General features: G+C 41.6%; 2 protein-coding genes across 2 annotated transcripts; both read right to left on the reverse strand.

Moving 5' to 3' along the window:
* Window positions 1-1010: 1010 nt before the first annotated feature.
* Window positions 1011-13025, reverse strand: mov10a (Mov10 RISC complex RNA helicase a). The gene is made up of 22 exons (XM_034585725.1): window positions 12752-13025; window positions 12568-12664; window positions 12295-12467; window positions 10544-10785; window positions 10205-10457; window positions 9009-9158; window positions 8744-8906; window positions 7973-8124; window positions 7697-7879; window positions 7191-7338; window positions 6379-6540; window positions 5429-5532; window positions 5200-5297; window positions 4656-4754; window positions 3998-4091; window positions 3787-3904; window positions 3052-3243; window positions 2408-2479; window positions 2185-2310; window positions 1758-1846; window positions 1405-1499; window positions 1011-1236 (listed from the first exon to the last, which is right to left on the reverse strand). The coding sequence occupies exons 1-21, from the start codon at window positions 12862-12864 to the stop codon at window positions 1433-1435; spliced, it is 2895 nt and encodes a 964-aa protein (XP_034441616.1). The 5' UTR covers window positions 12865-13025; the 3' UTR covers window positions 1011-1236; window positions 1405-1432.
* A 1079-nt stretch (window positions 13026-14104) lies between these two features.
* capza1a (capping actin protein of muscle Z-line subunit alpha 1a) lies at window positions 14105-20491 on the reverse strand. The gene is made up of 10 exons (XM_034585739.1): window positions 20338-20491; window positions 17533-17596; window positions 17383-17434; window positions 16970-17033; window positions 16620-16826; window positions 16463-16542; window positions 16259-16337; window positions 16082-16153; window positions 15827-15889; window positions 14105-14982 (listed from the first exon to the last, which is right to left on the reverse strand). The coding sequence occupies exons 1-10, from the start codon at window positions 20371-20373 to the stop codon at window positions 14842-14844; spliced, it is 858 nt and encodes a 285-aa protein (XP_034441630.1). The 5' UTR covers window positions 20374-20491; the 3' UTR covers window positions 14105-14841.
* Window positions 20492-20630: the final 139 nt, after the last annotated feature.

Raw genomic sequence — 20630 nt, forward strand, 5'->3', positions numbered from 1 at the left:
TATAACGCCAGGATGGGCCCCAAACACACCAGCTGGCAAAGTCTGTATCTGTTATGATGTAAAATACAGCTTCATACCCTCTACTGGCCACAAGCACATAAGCTTCAACTGATTTTTTGTCATGGCTGAGCCGAGGTGTAATGTGAAGAAGAGAGGGGGCATTGGTTACAATCGCACACAAGCACCATATTAATGTTGTTACCTCAAATCTTTAGAGGGTGGATGCTATATTTTAACTCATTGCATCATTGCGGTCAACAAATAGCACATTGAGACAAGATTCAACAGATTCAGACGTTTTTTATCAACGAGGCTTCGAGTTATGTGCGTTCTAGTTGTGGCATGACGTTCCCGGGTGTCGACCAGATTAATGCCGAGGAATTCTGCAGATTTAGAGGTCGGCAGAAATGGTCGATTAACTTCCACAGCTCAACGCAGCGATGAAAGCTTTTCCTCAGAAGAGGAGCAGAGGGTTGAACCTGGTGTCGACCAAATCACAAGGAGCATGAGCTATACTGCTGTGTGTATCTGTGCAGATTATGTTACGCCACTATATCAAAAGTTGTTCTTACAATGTTGTTGCATGCATGAGAAAAAGATGGGTCTTTATAGTACACACACACACACACACACTGACACTCGCTAAAGCAGCACCGTCTTTGGGAACAGCTTCTGCTCAGTGTCGTAACTTTTCTTTCTTTCTCTGGAGGTATTTGAAACGGTAAAAGGATCCAGATTTTTAGCTCATTGTAATAATGCTTTGTAAACAGAAAAGTAGTGGATGTTTGATCTTAAGTGAACATGAACATTGTTAATAAACTATTTTTGAGACAAGAGCGACTCGCCACGCTTGGTCAGTTCTTTGCGGGAGACTGAGACGCCACGTTTGGTTTCGTCTAACCCTGAACGTGAATTGCTCGTGTGCAGCAATTATTTGTTCCAGCTGACCGAACTTGCTGCACTTTTATTTAAAGACACTGAAGAGACAAAGTCACGTGAGACAAAGGGTGAAAAGTCAAACACCAGATTTACTGATTCACTTTGGCATTAAACATCAAAATATGCAAAACTGCTGGTAGAAAGGTTACTGAAGTACATGAAGTATTCCTAAATAATTGATGCTGATGTGGTTAAACCTAAAAAACCTAATACTGTATATTAGCAGTGTGCGATGTCACTGCAGATGTTTTTCTGTTTTCCACTATGGGTCCACACGCTGCTGGAGGGGGCTCTCATCTGTAACAGGACGTGAGACACAGGCAGAAAAGACACAAGTTGAATTTCTCAAGTTGTATAAACCCGAACAAAAAATGTTGTTCTCATACAAGTACAACATATTAGTATTTCAACTGTAGTTATGATCCAGGCAATCACAGTTTTTACAGAGATTACAGATCAGCTAACGTTCAGAATCCACACACATGTTCAGATCTTAGCTCTCTACATCCTTCAGGTCCAATCCAGTGTAACCCTTCTCCTTCACACAGTAGCTGATGAACCTGCAAATTAAAACAATCCAAATTAAGTAAAAATGATGGATACGTCTTTAAAGTGCTCATATAAAGGAAATGTGAAACTCCAAAGAGAAAATATCAAACGTTGCAGAACAGCAACTTTAAAGACCTTAAAGGGGAAATTGTTTTGTCTGGTTCTGATTTCCCAGTCAAGGATATACTTTCAGTTATAACATGTCAGTGTGTGAATACTCTTGTAGTACTGTAACTTTCTCTCATCCCCTGTGCCCTGCTCTGACTTACTTCTCCCAGGTGGGGTCCTTGTTGAGGATCACAGGGTTTCCCACAACAATCAGCAGAGAACCGGCTCTCGTCACAGCCACATTGAACCTCTGCAAAATAAATACATCATTTAAAAGAAAACTGAAAAAACAAAAAGAGATTCATAATTTACGATGGTGTGTCGGGGCCATTTTGAAGAAAGAAAAATTCTGAGATTTCAAGATTAAGTCATGATATTATGAGAATAAAGTTGTAATTTGATGAGAAAAGTTTCATAATAACACAAGAAAAAAGTTATAATTGAATGAGAAAAAAGTAATATCAGAGTGAAGTCGTAATTTAAAGAGACAGTTTTTTCCCCCTTTAAGTGGCCCTCATGCTCTGGGGTAATAACGACTTTGATAGAAATCATATAAAAATTCTTCATCCCCTTTAGGACGGTACAGACCTTTGGATTTGACAAGAATCCGATGTTGAAATCCTTGTCCATCTTGACGCAGTTGATGCTGCTGCGGACAGTCGATACCATGATGATCTTCCTCTCATCTCCCTGAAACGCCTCCACACACCCCACCTGACATCATGGCACAAAAAAATTGATTAAACTGCAAAATGTGATTTTATTTCGGATGAACAGATGAGTGAATCGTATTTAAGGCAGCATGACGTACCTTGATCTCTTTGACTTCACTCCACTGACGCAGCGCCGCGGCAGACTTCAGGGCTTTTTGGATTTTCTCAACCTATTTGAAAAGTAACAATGTTAACCAATGGTTAGTCAAAAGAAACATAGCATGCTCATATTCAGGTTGATCATTTCAATTTGTGCTATAACTTGAAAAGGTTTACATAGTCTAATGCTCACAAAACACATCCTCAAACTGTCCATTGCTGCAGCTCCTCTTTTCAGCCTCTGTCTGAAACAGTTGGCAGAGACTGTAACATCAAGAGTATTTTGAAGTGTTAAACACGTATTTAAACCCACATCATCTACCTACACCGAGAATGACCTTCTCAGCTGCCGTAGTTTGGCAGCTTGCGTATCACAACAGGGTGTTTATGTTTAAATAAACATTTTGTCCGGGCTGAACGCAGCTCTGGTTTCGTTAGGGGGTAAATGTGGGACATCGTGATGTCATATGTAAAGAGAGAGAAGCTCCCTTTACCACAGACTTTGTGCTTTTTAACTTTGCAGACCTTTTATATACACAAATAAAACACTAGAGGAAAGGAGAAGAAAAAGCATAATATGTCTCCTTTAAAACTGAAACTAACTTTCTCTCCACACCTCTACTGTACACAAATGCAGTCTCACTTGTTTCCTGTAGGGGGCGATAATGCCGATGTGTTTCGCAGAGAGTTTGGGGAGACCGTTCTTTTCTTGTGTTTCCATCAGCTTGGTGAGGTAGTCGACGATAACTTCGATCTCAGACACGTTGAAGAAAGACGGACTGTTGGCCTCTCTCTCGTCTTTCCCGATCACCCCGTGAAAGATCACTGGGAAACCCTGTAGATACACAGACAGAGTGGTCCTAAATGATGTACTTTGAATAAACCTCTCAGGGCTTTCCCCTTCATCCTAATAACGATTTAGATTATTATTTTTGCCTTTTTTTCCCCAAATTATGAGGCCTAATGTGTCCTGGTGAGTTTTGTCTTGTTCCCTGTGCCAGTCTGAAGCTGGTTAATGTCTTCAATTAACTTAGATCATGAGTGTTGATAATGACATGATAATTAAAAGAGACACTCATGAGATTAACGCCCTGTCCACAATTCTGCATTATTAATAAATATTTCTGCACTACTAAAATGTTCCTCAGCGTTTGGGCCTCTCGTCCACACGCAATCAATGTTTTAAGTCACTAAAACGGATATTTTTCAAAAACTCTGACAAGAAAATTGACTTTGCCATGTAAATTTAGAGTTCACATAAATAAATTGTACTTCATCATCAATATGTATAGACAATTTCAGAATTCCTGATAGAGTTATTGCGATAACTTCAGAATTTTTTTTGTGCAATTAAAACTTTATTGTCCTCGGGCCACACCTTTTTCGGGAGGTGTTCCCAGTTGCAGTACGCCTCACGGTCGCACTGGTCAGCAAACTCCTGCACTTCGTTGTCATAGAAGAGCTCATTGGGGATTTTCAGAATGGCAGCGTGAGACCTGAGTGAGGAGAAAACAAGAACAGCAGAAGAGTTTTAAGCACTTCCTTTATTCCTAACAGGCAACTCTAACAAGAGAAAACCGAAAGCTCACCTGTAGTTTCTCAGCAGTTTGGTAACGAAGCGGGGGTCTTTACTTGTCTTGTATAGATCGTTATATTTCATCAGCCTCTCGAGCAGAGAAAGTCCTGCAGATCATTGAATTATAAAACCAGAGACAAAAAGAGGAAATGAAACCAAAAACCAGCTGTGGTTGAAGATCTTCACATTATGTCAAAAGCCGTTTTCAGACATGAACACGAACATGAAAATGTCCGGAGGGCTCCGGTGACTGGTGGCGTCTGGCTTAGAACACACAGGAGGCAGGAAACGACTTGTGCTGAGGAAATCACATGTTTTTGTTTCCTGCACAACAACAGCCCTGTGTGGTTGAAAGCTCTCGAATTTGAAATCTTCGTCTACGTGCATGGCTCCTCTTTTTCACCCTGACATATTCGTATTGTTTGCTTGCAGTTTTGCATCCGTCGTATGTTATCAGCATCCTAAACCCGCCCAACACTTGCAATAATTTATTTTTATTAATTTTCCTTCTGCATTCTAACTTTGGACATTCTCGGGACATTTGTCATTGTGAGAAGAATGTCGGGCATTTGTGTTCTCACATGCAGCCCCTCTGGAACATTTCAGGAGAAGATCTGGAGTTCGGAGCAACACAGTGCGATGAAATGCATCCAGACAAAGTAACGCCTCACCGAGTCCATGATGCAATGCAAGACGAGACTGGATGATGGGTCCCAGCTGCATGGGGTCTCCTGCCAGCACCAACTGACCCTTCTGTGGGTTGAGCAGACCTGTGACACAGCGTGAACATGTTGACCAATGAGAATCAAGCGCTTTTCAAGAGGATATTTGGCATTTTCTATTAGATAATGGACAATCTCCCCTCGCTCTCTCTTTTGGTTGTGTGATCACACTATACTGACATTTGTACAGCTAAAGATGGATACATCTCCACACCCAGCTTTAAAAGGATATTAGAACCATTTCTCTGTGACTTGTATTAGGGGAGATACTGTATGAGCAGTCAAAGTCACCATCCCCCCAAAAAGTTCATATTTCCTTAGCCCATATCTCCCTTAACTGCGATTTGAAACACATCAAATTGAAGCTCTATGGGTTTCTACATCTAATTAAATGAAAAATGTCATTAAGATCTTTACCAGTGCGGCTCCAAAGTGTGATGATGAATGACCACCCTAATGTAGCCTACTGATAATTCTAATATTCTGAGTTTACCTGCAACAGCGATGACACATTGTGGCTCCTCTGCCTGGCCGCCTTCATCCACAAACACATGAGTGAAATGACCGACTGGGATTCCTTTAGACACGAGTCTAAAAAACAATAAAGAAATACGCACAACAGAAATTTTCATAATAGCAAAGATGAAAGTGCAACATGAATCTTGATGTAAAGAATCCTACTTAAATTATCTTAATAATAATTATAAGACACAAGCTCTTACCTGCCAGCTGTGAACATAGTTGTGACTACGATTTTAAAATTCATCAGAATTTCTTTTCCTGGAAACACAAAGTCTTGCTGATTCTTATCCAAGTTACAATATTTCTGGAAGAGTCAGAAGAAGAAAGAAAAATGAACTCATCAAATGAAATGTTCCATCCTTCTGTTCTTCCTCTAATTAAAGGATTTGAATGATAATGTTTAACTCAGACTTGTATTACAGCTGTGTAGAATTTACACGTTTGCTCCACACATACAGATTTCTGTTCTTCAAGAAACCATCAAATCACTCAGATCAACCTGATATGTGAAGGCTGGTTAACATGCGTTTGTTCTCACTTTAGTTACGGACGTGTACATTTCTTTGATTTTAAATTTAGTTTTTTTTATTCCTAACGTCACAGGTCCTGTAAATTAAGATGGATGACGTGTCTCCACTTCCTCCCACTATCCAGAAATGAAGCCAAAATATCCTGAATTTGGACGCTGCCATCTTGTGCTGATGACGTCATGTGGAGCCAGAGACTGTGCAGGAGCGATCGTGGTTTGGAGCCGGGCTGTCGAGGTCCCGCCGATACACGCGCTTGACCACTGGCGAGTCAGTCTGAGCTGTCAATCATGACATTCTACTCTGGTTTTACAGCATCAAGTTACTTATTAAAACCAAACATTTCAGAAACATGAGCACTTTACCAAACATCAGTGTGATAAGAACGACCTAAAAGGACTGAAACCCTCTTTGAGTCCCATATGCTAATATGGACAAGGCAGGAATCATGGCCTCTGCAGCAGCCAGCCCCAAGTCGGCGTTCGAGGCACTTTGGCTTCACTTTTGGGGAGAAGTCATATCGCCCATCTTTATAAACAGTCTATAACATCTACAGATTAACAAATGTGTTAATAAGATTAGTTATTCATGAAATATGTATTAAAAAATCTGCTGATGCTCACCAGCAGGTGCTCGGGGACACTCCTTGGGTCTCGGCTGTCGGCGTACACACGGTAAACCAGTTGACGATCCATGGGCTCCATCAGTCTCTCACACAGTAAGTCACATGCACTGTTTGAAGGTGCACAGGCCAGGATGTGGGCTGATGGATCAGCCATGATAACCTGACAATGCAAGCAAAGTCAAATTCATTACTCAAAGTTATTGACATATGACATAAGTCTTTTAAACGTGTTTAGCTCTGAAGGCTAATCTTCCTCTCCAGGGTGTGGTTCGATGGGATATGACGGACGGTGTCTCCCTGCCGAGTGGCAATAAACGCAAACATCGAACAACTGCTGACAGATTTTCAGACTACGATAACGATGTTGATAAAAATGTGATTGTGAGGTGAAATTGAGGTGAGGTTTTTTTTTACAGATGCGGATCACCCAATTCAACACATCAAGAAAAGCACAGACAAAACACAGTAACCTCCCATGTGCGATAACCAGTGTCTGTCTAATCTGGCAAATAATCTCATGTTCAATATTAGGAGCCCTTTAACTAAACTTTGGATTTTTCTTCTGATTATTTTCTATCTATTAATCATTTGGTAAAGGTAAAAAAAATGTCCAGGTGAAGTCATTATTTTGTCTGAGAAGCAATAAAAATATTCAATTTAAGACCAAAAAAACCACCAAATCATCATGTTGAAGCATCAAAAAACAGATATTTGGCTTTTTTAAACCTGGAAATGACATTTCAGACTTTTTAATAAGCCCTTTTTTGCATGTGAATTCAGTTCTTTTTAAAACCAACAGATACTTGATACCTGGTACATAGCTTCAACCAGAGTGCTTGTCTTTCCAGTTCCAGGAGGCCCAAACACCAGATAAGGAGCTGGTTTAGACGATCCTGCTACAATGTGCTGGACTGCAGCACGTTGCTCTGGGTTATTTTCCAGATCCCTGTAAAACATCCTGTAGATAACAGACAGTGACAGAGGATATTTTTTACACACTGGTGGGATATTTAAAATCAAAAATGTAAGACAGTGGTGAAGTTGATCTGCTGAGAAATGTTTAACACTCTTTAAATGTTAAAATGAAAACGAGTTACAAACTCCCTGTTACTGAAGTAAGTTCAAGTATCAAGTACGAATGAGGGGAAGATAAAGGGCGGGTGGGTCGGTGCGGCACCAGCCGTTTTGTGGGCGTTGTACCGGATCGTGGTGGTGAAGATCAAAGAGCTTTCGATTTACCAGTAGATCTACATTCTGACCCTCATGTGTTTTTTTTTTTGTATGTGTGTGTTCTTTCTTGTGTATCGACACCAGACCTGAGTGTAGGCAGGGAGGGAGGCAGGGAGGGATTAGTCGCTGCTGCACCAGATGGGAACAGCACGTCTTCCAGGTTATATTTAGCTGCCAAGTCCACCGCCCGATGCTGCAGCCTCAAAGTGTACCGGTTGAGAGTAAACTCCACATCAAACTTCATGTTGCCGTTAAAAACCTTCAACAGCCTGAGAGAAGGAAGCAGAGTGAAAGGAACACGTGAGGTCAGGTCCTTTTCTCCTGGGATTCAAGTAGACGAGTATCATGAACATAACGCCTACTTCTGAGAGAAGCTCAGTTTCACACTATCCAGCTCGACTTTGTGAACTTTTCCGCTGTAAACAGGGAGCGGCTCTGATGTGTCCCCAGATTTGGACACCTTCAGGCAGTCCCCACGAAGTACAGATGGCCGATCCTCAGCAACACCAGGAACCTGTTGAAAAAATATATATATATATATATTTACATAGTGTTGAGCTCAGAGTAGATTAGGAAGCTTTCAGAGGCCAATGACAACAGAAGGAATATATTATATATCAGCAGAATAAAAAAATCATTCAAAAGGCACCAATTAAACAAGGGAATGGGTCCCATCCAAAAACAAGTCATATCAAGATTTGCTCTTGAGTGGCAGGTGCACGCGTTTTAAAAGAACAGACATGCACTGAACTCTGGACATTTTCCTGATATTTTTCAGATGGTCTAAATGTAAAAACCCAAATGTGACTATTTCTTCCAGCCCCCTCATAAAATGTCTTAAAAATGTCTGTCTGTGCCCATGTGACAATGCGACGACACGAAAACGAAAGAATATGAATATCTCAGTAGCCGGTGTCGATGTTTCAAACAAACACACGTGACATCAGCCCTCGCCTGAATGTTCCTGCATTTTTCCTCTTGTTGTGAACACGTCTGAATCGAAACAATCTCAAGTTGCGTTCTTTATGAGTGAAAGGCAAAATGTGTGGACCTAAAAAATCAGAGTCATCTGTACTAGACTCAGTTTCTTATAACAACAGTAGGGCAACATGTTTTAACTGAGCTGGACTTACCTTGAGCGTGAGCAGCTTTCTGTTGCTTTGGTCCCAAGTCATGGTTTGATTGCGGAGGTTGAACTTCCTTAATTCCACCTCCATCTGCATCTCTTCCAGGTGCAGCAGGCGGTTGAACCGGTGAAAGTAGTTCTTCATCTCCAGGGGACCCCTGAGGTGGCTCCTGGGGGGGCACGGCACAAACACAGGCATTGTGTTTTAAAAAGAAAGACAATCAACCCGACACAGGCATGGTTAAGTTTAATCAGCTGGTTAATTCTCTCACTTCACTGTTGCCAGTTTGGATCTGTCAGCTGGAGAAAGGTTCTCGGAGTCCTCCAGGTTTTGTTTAACCAGTCTCTTTAGGTATTGAGGGCACTTGTAGTCTCCTAATTTAAATAATTTTGTCTCCATAGCAACGTGAACGTGTATGTGCCTGAAGAGAAGAACAAAACATGCAACATTGCGTCATGATTGTAATCAGCATCAACAGAACACAATTACAGTTACCTTGTTGATCAATTCATCAATTACAAGTGAAGAAAATTGCTTCAGCCAACTCCAAATCAAATATTTGACATGAAGTGGGTAACAGAGGATTTTCATGCTGCGATTGATTTAACTGCTACACGTTATTTCATAGAAGCAGCATCGTTATTTTTTTCAACAACAGGTCATAAAAGTAAATTTAAATTTATTTAAAATGTGAGATTTAGGAGATTTTGTTTTCACCTCTGTCAGCAGGATTAAGCTAAAACTACTGAACAGATGTCCATGTAACTTAAGATGTTTTCAGACATGCAGGGAACTCTGCAGTTCCTCCGGATATTCTACAGAGGAAGTGCATGCGTGAACACAGATGTCAGAGTGACAGAGTGACTGGATGTGTGAACACAGCAGGGGGATCCCCCGCTGTATTCACTGTGAGCGAGTGTGGGGGGGTTTGATGTTGCTTCTAACGTGCGACAGACGCAAAGATTAAAAAAACAAAAAGAAAACAAATATATCCTGGTGAAAAAGTGATGACACACACATAGAAGACAGCGAAACAGAAGACGACAAGAGAGTTTGTGGTGATAAGAGCTGACACCGGTGTTGCTGCTGTGAACGTGTCTGTGCAGAGAACCTCCTGCTGTGTTGTGCATGAGTGAAAAGCAAACTGAGGGTAAACCCAGTGGCAAATGATCTAGATTTTACCCGCATGTCATGTCTGAAAGCGGCTTCAGTGGAAAATAAAAAATGAGTCCAGGATTGCTTTTTTTCTTTCCCTTACACATTGCATTTGCCATTTTTCACCAATTTCCCAGGGAATCATTAATGGTTCTTCATTAAAAGAATCGGGACTATTAAGAGGACTGATATTAATGAGTGTGTGCAATGGGGTGCAGCTCGATTGAATTGAAGGGGACTGTTGGGCCTCGGTGGAGGTAAGTGCTCTGCTGAGTGCCATTCAACTTTACAATCAGATTTTAATTAACTTACCTCTCAGGAAACTCTACCGGCACTAACATGGTTGCGACCGGCTTGTGTGCGAACCTCCGAAGGGGTTCGTAAGGAGCCACGGGCCCCAGCTCCGCAGCCAGAGGGGTCCTGGTAGCAGTGACCATCTCCCTCACGATGGAGAAGGAATCAGACGCCGATTTGGTATCAACTGGCAAGAACTCAAAGTAAATCATGGCAGAGAAATATCCATGATATTTCAGCTTGTACCGAGCCACAACTTCATAACTTTCTCCTGGAAAAATAAAGAGGAGCTGTAAGTATTAATTACTTCTTCAGTATATACATATTTTTTCAATCAAAACACAGATGTTGTCCCACCAGGATTGAGGGAGACGGGACAGGCTCTGGTGACTCTCTTCTCGTCCTCCAGAGTGAAGCAGCGGTTCCTGGGCAGGGCAGTGTAGTAGGTGAAGTTGATGGCGTCCGGGCTCTTATTTTCAATGTGGAACCTGATAAGGAACTTCTCTCTGAGAGTTTCCACGATGTACTGAACCTTGCCCTCGCTTGACTCTGGGTTTGAGGTGATCTCGATGCCCTTCTTGTCGGCCATCATCATTTTCCTGCAAGAGAGAAAGCGTGTACTGTTGAACTGGCATAGAAATAAACTCAGTGCATCCTGGTGGTTGATATTGGAAGAGGTTCTGAGATGTTACGTCCTGTGCGCTCTCTTAGATGTACAATACTAACAATGACAACATCTATCATTCCGAGAGACGGACGTTTAATGACCTTAAAAACACAAATGTCCCCTAACTCGGCTTCCAAGAATCTACTGTGGTGGAAATTTGACCTGGCGAGGCATCGGAAATAAAGAGATCTGACAGTAGTTGTCTTTTCTGTGCACATTTACTCTTTGTCAAAGAAGGTCAGACAGATTTTACAGCATGCGGACATGTGAAGATGTGAAAGACGAGGGAACATTCGCTGGCGTGCTCTTCTATGCAGATCGAGTGAAGAGGTGAAGTGTGTGTGTGTCTGAGTAAGCGAAGTGTGTGTGTGAATAGAGTGCGAGGTACAATCCCAGGAGATAAGAAACAGGCTGAGGGCCTCTTCAAGGTCTTTGTGGAGGAGACGAGCCCAGTGAGTTTCAGATTTGGGGCTCTGACGTCACGGAGCTTTCGGAGACTGAAACCTAGTGACTCTGCTGTGAGGCCGGTCATAAAAGGTCATCGTGGCAGTTACACAGCAGAAACTGTATACATGAGCACAGATAATATATAGTATAGTATAGTGGAATAATTTTCCTGTCTGTGGTCGGTCTCTGAAGGCCGGACGTCAACAGTATGTGTGAGCTGTGTCACCTGAATCTGTAAATACAGGGGTTCTGCAGGTTATCACCTGAGTGCCAGATCCACTTCCCCATTATTGAAGATAAGGAGCAGAGGCCGAGGGGAGAATAACTCTCCGCCTGTACTGGAAATATTTACTGTCTGCTATACCTTGTATGTAATGTTTTTCTACTCCATGAACTTTATTTCCCCTTTTGTGCATGAACCTCTCTTGACCTTGTAAGAAACAAAATATTTGGGACCAAAAGCACTGGCGCTGATCTAGTGCTGATTGGGTAGTGTCGGAGCTGGTGGAGGGACCGTGGATGAAAAGTTTTTTCCTTTTCTGATGATAGTGGGTTAGGGTTAGGGTTAGTATCCAAAGGAGTGAACTCCTCTTGGTCAGATTTCTGCATCACATTGTGGTGTTGAGAACTCTGTCCTATTCAGCTGAATATAGACGCTGACAGATTCTCCATTATATTCGAGAATTTCCACAGTTACAGTGCATTGAGCTCCAATAGCCACCAAATTAAACTTCTCGATCAACAAATAACTAATTTAGTCTGTCAGATGTCACTGAAAATGTTGAACGGTTATAATAGTCTCCTAAAGCTTCTAGATGTTCAGTTCAGTATCCAGAGGAAAGCATCAAAACTTCACATGTGAGAAACTGAAGGCAACAAATTATTGACTTTTTAAATACATTTCTATTAATAACAAGTAATAAAACTAATAAAGAAATAATAATAAACAAATTAATGAGTGCGTCCTACGTGGCTCAGAGGCAAGTGTATTCACCTGTTAACTTGTAACTCCTTCAGGACCCTTGAGGCCAGGTTCCTGGGGGTCAGCGCGGGGGCCACAGCGGTGGAGGGGCCAGGGGAGGGTGCAGCTGGTTCCTCAGGGCCACAGATGGGGTTCTGCCGCCGAGGGGCCCGAGGCCTCCGCCGCTGGTCGCAGTACTCTCTGGGCTACAGAAGAGAAAGTAAAAATAACACAATGCTTCGTGTTTTGTCTGTTGTCCTCATTGCAGCGACACAAGTCCGGAGTTAACACCAGAAACAATCCTACCTGAGGTTCATCTATTAGGTAGACAATGCTGTGTTCTATGAAGATTTTGTTGGACCTCTCCAGAGCATTGAGGACTTTGGAGAAGCTGGGGTGAACTCTGTGAACACAACAGAGGATGTGACACACAACCCAGTCTCCCCCCCCACACACACACACACACACAAACTGCTGTCCTGCTGCCTACCTTCCTCTAAACTTATTGTAGAAGTCTCGCAGCATCTGGACGCTGATTCTCTCCTCAGAAGTTCTCAGATATTCGATGAACTTCACTCCGGAGACGTGGAGATGGGAGGACATGCTGACTGCAGGTCGCTGGAGGAGCAACGGAATGAGACGAGGAAGTTCTCAAGCTCGCTCCAGTCGTAAAAAAAATATAGTCACTGATGCGAATTTCCTGACAATCGAAAGTGAAACGTTGATTCGACGCCGCTGAGCCACCGAGGTTAAGAAGACAAGGGGCAACAGGCTGTTTGCACCGGGACGAGCAGACAGCTGTGGCGACCGCGCAGGGACCGTCTGCGAAGTGCAACACGGAAAATAAGAATAAACATAATCCAATAACTTCACTCGAATACTGGGGGGGTCTCACCAGAATTACGTCACACATCGAGGGGTCTCCTGCTGGTTATACTACAATATTTAGTTTTAAAGAATGCGCTTTTGCATTTGATTAGCTGAACTGGATCTTCAAGTTGTCAATAACAACAACAATTCAATAACGGACTAAAAACCTAATTATTATTTTAAATTGAAATAATGAGCGTAGAACGATGAAGTCGTAAATAGTCACATTCAAAAGTTTGAAGAGTGAAAATCTTTAATTTTCACTTGATAAATGACCTAAGTGACGAACCTAACTAACCCTTACCCAACCTTAAATACAAGTTTGTGTTTCACCCAACCATACGTTTTTGTATTCTGATCAATTTTATTATATCCATGAGTTCATATACAAATTGATAATTTGGTCTATTCACATCTAAAACTGATAATCAACCACCAAGCAAGAATTTAAAGGTTCAGTGTGTAGAATTAAGTGTAGCAGCTGAACCCCCCCTCCAAACATGAAAGACAACCTGTGGATCCTTCAGTTGTCGTGAAAAATCAAAAGGTGTTTAGTTTGTCCAGTTTGGGCTACTGAAAAAAACATGGCAGCCTCCGTAGAGAGGACTCGCTCCCGGCGTATATATTAAGTATTTAAATATAAACGGGCCATTCTAGAAAGAAACAACAATTTGTACAATTAGATAATTATACACAAGTGAAAACATCTCTAGGATTCATTTATATATATTATAAATATATTTTAATTTTCTGCTAATAGATCCCTTTCACCTAAATCTTACACACTGAACCCTTAAATTCACACGTTTTTCATTAAATATTTCATTTATATATTCTGCAGAATGTTTCCATTGTTGTCAAGTGCCAGGTGACTATTGAAGTGGCAAATACCAAATGTGATAAATTAATTTGAAAACTGAAAACCACGCTCTCTAAAAAAATTATGTACAACACAAATGATTGTTTCTTGAAATCATATTTGTTGCAACATTTTTATTTCAAGAATAATAAATGCACTTACAGTTTGTATAAAAAAATATAGCAAAAGCTAAAAGGTAAACAACAGGCAGGAGGGCACCAACTCGTTCTCAGTCTGGAGGAGGAGGAGTATTCATGAAAATCAAAGTGTCTCCCTGTGACAGAGAGAAATAAGGGAACTTAAACAGGGAAAACTAAATATGGCCAGTGAAAAGAAAAAGAAAAGACATCTACGCTTTAGATGTGGAACCAGAGGAAAACATGAATGCTTTCAAGTCTCTCTCCAGTCAGATAACATATCTAAATTGCATACAGCATTTGCCCTCTGTTAATAAAATAAGAACTATAGAGGTATTGGAAGCTCTTAAAGAATATCTGGGTTTTATAGAAAGTAAACTAGTTGCTACATGAAACTGAAGATGGCTTTGGGAGGACGTGCGTCCATGGGAAGCACCGAGGGATGATGAACTGTGTGTGTGTATGTGAGAGTTTGAATGGCGGGTATCGACCCAACACTTTCACAGTGACACTAAAGGCATTATTTGTTGAAAAATAATAATGTACAATATGTTTACAAATGAGTCACAGTTACATCACTCAGTTTCATATTAAATGAAAGGCGTTCCCTCTTGGTGCTTGACAGAAGCTGCACTGTCTTTTTTAGTGGAACGCGTCCCACTCGTTGCTCAAGCATCAGCCTTTCGTAACCACGGCCGGCGCCGCCTCCGTCCTCTAAGCGTTCTGCATCTCTTTGCCGATCTTGTAGGTGAGGATCTTGTTCCAGTCGAGCTTGGTGCGGGTGATCGGGAGCTGTCTGCGTAAGGCCTTGAAGGTGGTGTCTGACATGGTCTGATAGTTCTCACTGATGGCTGTCTGCCAAACAAAGAAGATAAACAAGTCAACAAGCATCCTGATATCATCTGTCAGTTCCAGATATGTTGTATAAACCATTCCTCAGTCCCGGCTGAGCACCAGCGGTGAATGGGCCTTTTCTGTCAGGGCTCCCACACTATTTCTATATTTATGCTCTAATGCTGCGTGATCTTCAAATTGCATTTAATGGTTTCCTGATGTTTTCTTTCAAATTTTCATTTTTAACTTGGAAACCACCTTGTTACAGTGTTGTGAAAGGTTCTGTATGAATAAAGTTTATTATTATTATGATGAGTGGAAATAAACAAGAAAAACACAATGTGTGAGCTGCAGGAGAATGGCAAGCGAGTCCAATTTTATTTTGAACAAACTATCATTTTGGAAGCTTATGTTTTCAATTAAAATGTCTTAAATATGCCCTGAAGTATTCTGGTGTAGAGGTAACATCTGCAACAGTTGTTTAGCTTTCATGTCTTCAGGTTTGCTAATTCAGAATGTAGAATATTATAATGTTAGAGTGAAGCTGACCTTTGAACTTTTGGACATAAAGAGTCATAAGTTAATTATTTTATCCTAATGGACATTTGTGTGAACTTTTATAACAATTAATGAATGAATTTTTGAGTCTACGTGGATGAGCGTGCCAGATGAATTGAAATTCAGTCATCGTAACCTTTGACATCTTAAATGTAATCCTGAGATGTTGTGCACATGAGAATCAGACGGATAAGCAGCATGACAAAATAATGCCTCTGGTCATGGCTGTCACCGACATGGAGCCATGAAAATGTATTAATGCACATTTATACTGAGGGAACTCCTGTGATTCTTAACGCACACTTACCTGATAATCATTCTCTGCATCCTCAATAATTTTCACCAACTCCTTGGCGGTCTGGCTCTCACTCTGCCAAAATAAACACTCATGGGTTGATTTAATGATTTAAACACTCATGAACAATATGAAATGCCCATATTGAGTCCACATAAAATTATTTTCTACTTGCTTCTGCATTATCATCACAAACTCACTTTACATATGCATATATAATAGTAATTCAATAAAAACGAAAAAGATGTACAAGATAAAACTACTCACTTGCACGGTCAGTGATTCCTGAACATCTTTATGGCTGACCAGCTGCACATTTCCGTCCTCATAATAATGTACCTGGAATAAACAGAAGAAATACACACTGTGGAGATGCATACAACAGTGACACAAAGCTAACCTCGCAGCAGAGCTCGTACAAATCTCCACGATCACTCAACATACCTGTATTTTCAAAACTCCAACCACCTGCGCGGTAGATTGTGAGATACTGAACTTCCATTCAGACCGGCAGCGACCATTCCTGAGGGCAGACAACGTAGATGAGTACATTTGACAACATACACATAACACAATAACACATCAATGACATCACCGTCTGACTGAATTTGATTAAGAAGTTTGCAATGTGATTATTATCAACTTTACCAGAAGTTTTTAGGCTCAAACTGATGACCCTCGATGCAAGCGATAATGGTTTGCTGGCCGTCGATCGTTTTCCCATAAACCTGCGGCAGATAAAACACGATGAGTGGGCGACGCTGTGTATCGGCAGCTACAGTGCAGAGTGGCTGAGCGATCTTACCGTGCACACTCCACTGGAGTAGTGCTCCTTGACGTAGGCCCTCAAGGCGGAATCACAGGCGTCTCTCCATGACCTCAGGGCTGCCTCCCCCTCATGGCGCTGGGGGTCGCTGGCCTCTTTGCTCAGGTGGTGAAACTTGAAGGAGATCTTATTGTGAGGGTCAAAAAAGCGGCCGTTACCCAGGTCTCCATGCTCTGTTATCAGGACCTGAGGGGGAAACAGACAGAGAAACCCGTTGTTACTATTGTAATTTAATCAAGAATTGTTTAAGTGATGTAGACAGACGATGAAACCTCAGTCGGTTCAATAAGGACAACAAATGATCTAAATACTTTTAGAGAACAACTTGCCTGATCGTCATATCCCTCAATTTTGGCCCGAGTGAACTGATCCATGTTGAACTGAGCAAAGGCGCTTAAACAGAGGAGAACATAAACAAGTTAGATTCATATAAATAAGTCAATTTTCATATTTTACTTTATTGATCCCCAGTTGTTACAAACAAGAATGGAACTATATATAGATAGATTTATATATCTAGAGAATTGTAATAAATATAAACAGGAAGTATGTAATGAAATAAGAAATATGCTAAAAATGTGCATTATCATACAAAATATCATACAAAAGAAACTGAATAAGAAGATGTAAAATATAAATAATACATTAAAACAAACAGATACTTAGGTCGATGTATTATTATATTAACATCATTGTAGTTATTCGAAATACAGCAAAAACACAAAACACAACTAAAACTCACTGAGCCGCGCCCTCTCTGAGAAGATTATCATTGTCCAGCAGAACTCGAACATCTGAAAATAAAAGAATTAACATGAGATAAGCATTTACGTTTTCTTTTACATAGTGAATACGGACAGTCCTAAATATGTCGATCACAAGTAAGGCTCACCGTTGAAGACTTCATTGAATTCTCCTGGGGGAGCGTGCATCACAAAACTAGCTGCAATACGAACCTAGAGACAAAATCATTTTCTTTAAAACGTTAAACATGATGAAGTATCAGGTATCATTATATCATTATATCACAGCATTCTGCTTAACTCTGATTTTTTGTAAAGTCTATTTATTACCTCACACACAGTGAGAGATAAAGTGTAAAAAAAAACCTGCAGATAACCACTAGAGTGAGGCAGAGAGCAGTTTGCTAACTTTATTAGCTGAGGGCTTATTGAATCTTATGGCCACTCCTTACATGGCAGGAAGGGAATGTTGCCCTCGGGCTTTTCTTAGCAGCCAGTATGCAAGTGTAAGCATGTGGTGTCAAAGCCACAGAGAGAGGAGGCTGTGGAAGGTGCTGTGCTGATACTCAGTGAGGACTGGCAGGATAAAGGCCAGGCTTAGTTAAAGGGATAGTTCACTGAAATATAAAAATTCACTCACTATCTACTCCCCACTAAGCCGATGGAGCGGTGGGTGAAGTGTTTGAGTCCACAAAACACTTTCGGAGTTTCAGGGGTAAACAGTGCTGCAGCTAAATCCAATACAATTGAGGTAACTGCTGATCATGTCTTCAAATGTAAAAAAACAACAACATAAAATGCCCCGTGCATTTAGGCTTAAAACGTGGTGTAAATGATAACTTTTCTAGTCAAATTTGAATTTCGGGGCGTACAGACACTTGGATGACACCACAGGAGCAGTTTGAAGGCATTTTCTGCTGTTTTTGTTTACATTTGAAGATGTAGTCGCCATTTACTTCATTTGTATTGTATATGGCTGCAACACTGTTTACCCCTGAGACTCCAGAAGTGTTTTGTGGACTCAAACACTTCACCCACCTCCCCATCGGCATAGTGGGGAGTAGATAATGAGTGAATTTGAATTTTTCGGTTTAGTATCTCTTTAAGTGGAAGCAAAGTTTACATCAGGCAGAACAATTTGTGATTCTTTTTATGTGAGATTCACAGTGACCCACAATGCTGCCACCTCCACACTATGATGGGCCATCATCACAGGGAGGCCGTCTGTCAGGCAGACAGGGATATCGAGCCTCCGGGCTGCAGCTGGCACTGACCTACAAACAGGGCCATCCAGCTGAAGGGGCAGAGGGGGCTTTACAATGACTAACCTAGATTAACTATGATCCTGAATCGCCCATTCAGAGCTCAGGAAGCACTTCCAGGCTCAGGCTCTGATTCTCCACCGTGCAAATCTACAGTCTGAGATTATCTGATAAAGACACTATTAGAAGTAGATATCGAATTGAAGTTAAATTGCAATTACGGCCGGGTAATAAAACAATTTCAGTGATTATTGCAATATAATATTCATCAATAACAATATAACAAAAGTTCAACATATAGCACAATGAGGAGGTATAACAAACGATTGATCAGATTTATAAAGTGTTTTGTGTTTGTCCTTCTCTGCTCAGTTGCACCTTACTGAACCAGGGATTTAGCATGGATGTTGTCATACAATTGGCCTCCCTGTATAAATTGTCGCCCCCTTAGTGGCCAATGATTTAGAAACATCCGACACCTGCCACTGACAAACATTTGAATCTTGATCATTTTGTTTGCTGTATGACTCAGCCCTGATTTCGATCATTTCCTCGTTTGCAGCTTCACTGCAGTGAGGCTGGGAGGTGGAAGCCCCTTGGCCAGTCCAGCAGCTTTAGGAATGCACAGCGTTACTTTACAACAAGTAGCAGCACGATGCAGACAGCAGCGCTGCAGGAAGACGGACTGGATCTGCACTGTGAAGGTGCTAAATGAAAAGGTGCCGGGCCAGATACTGGACAGAGAGCAGAGCGCCTTCTCCGTGTGACTCAACAAGGACCAGTACACTAAATCTTTCCTGCCACAAACCAGTAGACAACACTCAACTTCTGTTTCTCTCCCCCCCCCCTCCCCCCCATACCTGCACCTTCCACACCTATATTTACATTGTAGACACACACTACAATTATGTATATTGCACTCGCTCTATCTATGTGTATACATTATGTACAATGCTCTCTCTGCGTCTCCCTTTACGTACATTTATATTGTTTATATTTTGATCTTATATTTTTACATCCAGTTGATGTTGTGGGCCTCATACCTTGCTGCTGTAACACAGGAATGTCTCACTTTGGGATCAATAAAGCATCTATCTATGTGTCTATCTGTCCATCCATCTGTCTGTGTTTATTATTTACATTGTTTATATTTCGATCCTGCATTTCGAATAGTTTTTAGATATTTTTACATCTTACTTATGTGCCTGACACCTTGCTGATGTAACACACATCTATCTATCTATCTATCTATCTCTAAACAAGCTGCATCTGTAAACAACACATATATATACACATGTTATATACACTGTGTTATATACAGTATATGATGTATATATAGTTTGTGGACAGTGGGTGTGGACGTGCTGCCGATGCCCTGTCACGATCCTTCGCTGTAAATGCAGGAAGTAGCTCGACTTGCTTCGGGCTAGCATTAGCTCACCGTTCCCTCAAGTTAGAATAAAGTCTGAACCGTGCTAAAGAAGCAACATGTGAGACAAGGGACCAACCGGGACCAGTTTGACTCAGGTTATCTCACTGGCACCAGGTGTTTGTGAGCTCAGGAACAATGTCAGGCGATGTCAATAAGTCAAACCCAGGCTGAGCGGAGCGGAGCGGGTTCCGCACACAGCGGCCATTTCCAGGACATAGACATGCAAGCAGGAGAACAACCACAGTGTGAATAAATGATACCTTCTCTTCGTCGCTGGGCTCCCCGAAGTCTGCCATCTTGGCTCAGTGTTAACAAAGCGACTGCGGCTGGTGTGTGAGCGACTGACTCCTCCCGCACCAGAGGCTCCGAGTCCCGGGGAGAGAGGGTGGGCAGGCCCCCGCTCAGCAGGGCCGGCAACACACATTCCGCGGGGCCGGGGGGCCCGAGGGGAAAAAAAGGGGCACCCAATGTCAAATTCAATTTATTTGGAATATAGGACAATTTGGTGAATATCCCTTGTACGTTTGAAGGTATTCTGCACAATTTAGGTTAC

The sequence above is a fragment of the Hippoglossus hippoglossus genome, chromosome 5, assembly GCF_009819705.1.
Source record: "Hippoglossus hippoglossus isolate fHipHip1 chromosome 5, fHipHip1.pri, whole genome shotgun sequence".
Classification (NCBI taxonomy): Eukaryota; Metazoa; Chordata; class Actinopteri; order Pleuronectiformes; family Pleuronectidae; genus Hippoglossus; species Hippoglossus hippoglossus.

Excerpts from the sequence above, each read along its gene's own strand:
- mov10a (XM_034585725.1), bottom strand. The coding sequence starts at position 12,864 with ATGTCCTCCCATCTCCACGTCTCCGGAGTGAAGTTCATCGAATATCTG. Across the intron at positions 8,125-8,743 it reads GAAAGCTGCTCACGCTCAAG|GTTCCTGGTGTTGCTGAGGA; the intron begins GTAAGTCCAGCT and ends TTTTTTCAACAG. Across the intron at positions 4,755-5,199 it reads ATGTGTCATCGCTGTTGCAG|GTCTGCTCAACCCACAGAAG; the intron begins GTAAACTCAGAA and ends GCTGTGTCACAG.
- capza1a (XM_034585739.1), bottom strand. The coding sequence starts at position 20,373 with ATGGCAGACTTCGGGGAGCCCAGCGACGAAGAGAAG. Across the intron at positions 16,154-16,258 it reads TTGGAGTTTTGAAAATACAG|GTACATTATTATGAGGACGG; the intron begins GTATGTTGAGTG and ends TGTTTATTCCAG. Across the intron at positions 15,890-16,081 it reads AGGAATCACTGACCGTGCAA|AGTGAGAGCCAGACCGCCAA; the intron begins GTGAGTAGTTTT and ends TTATTTTGGCAG.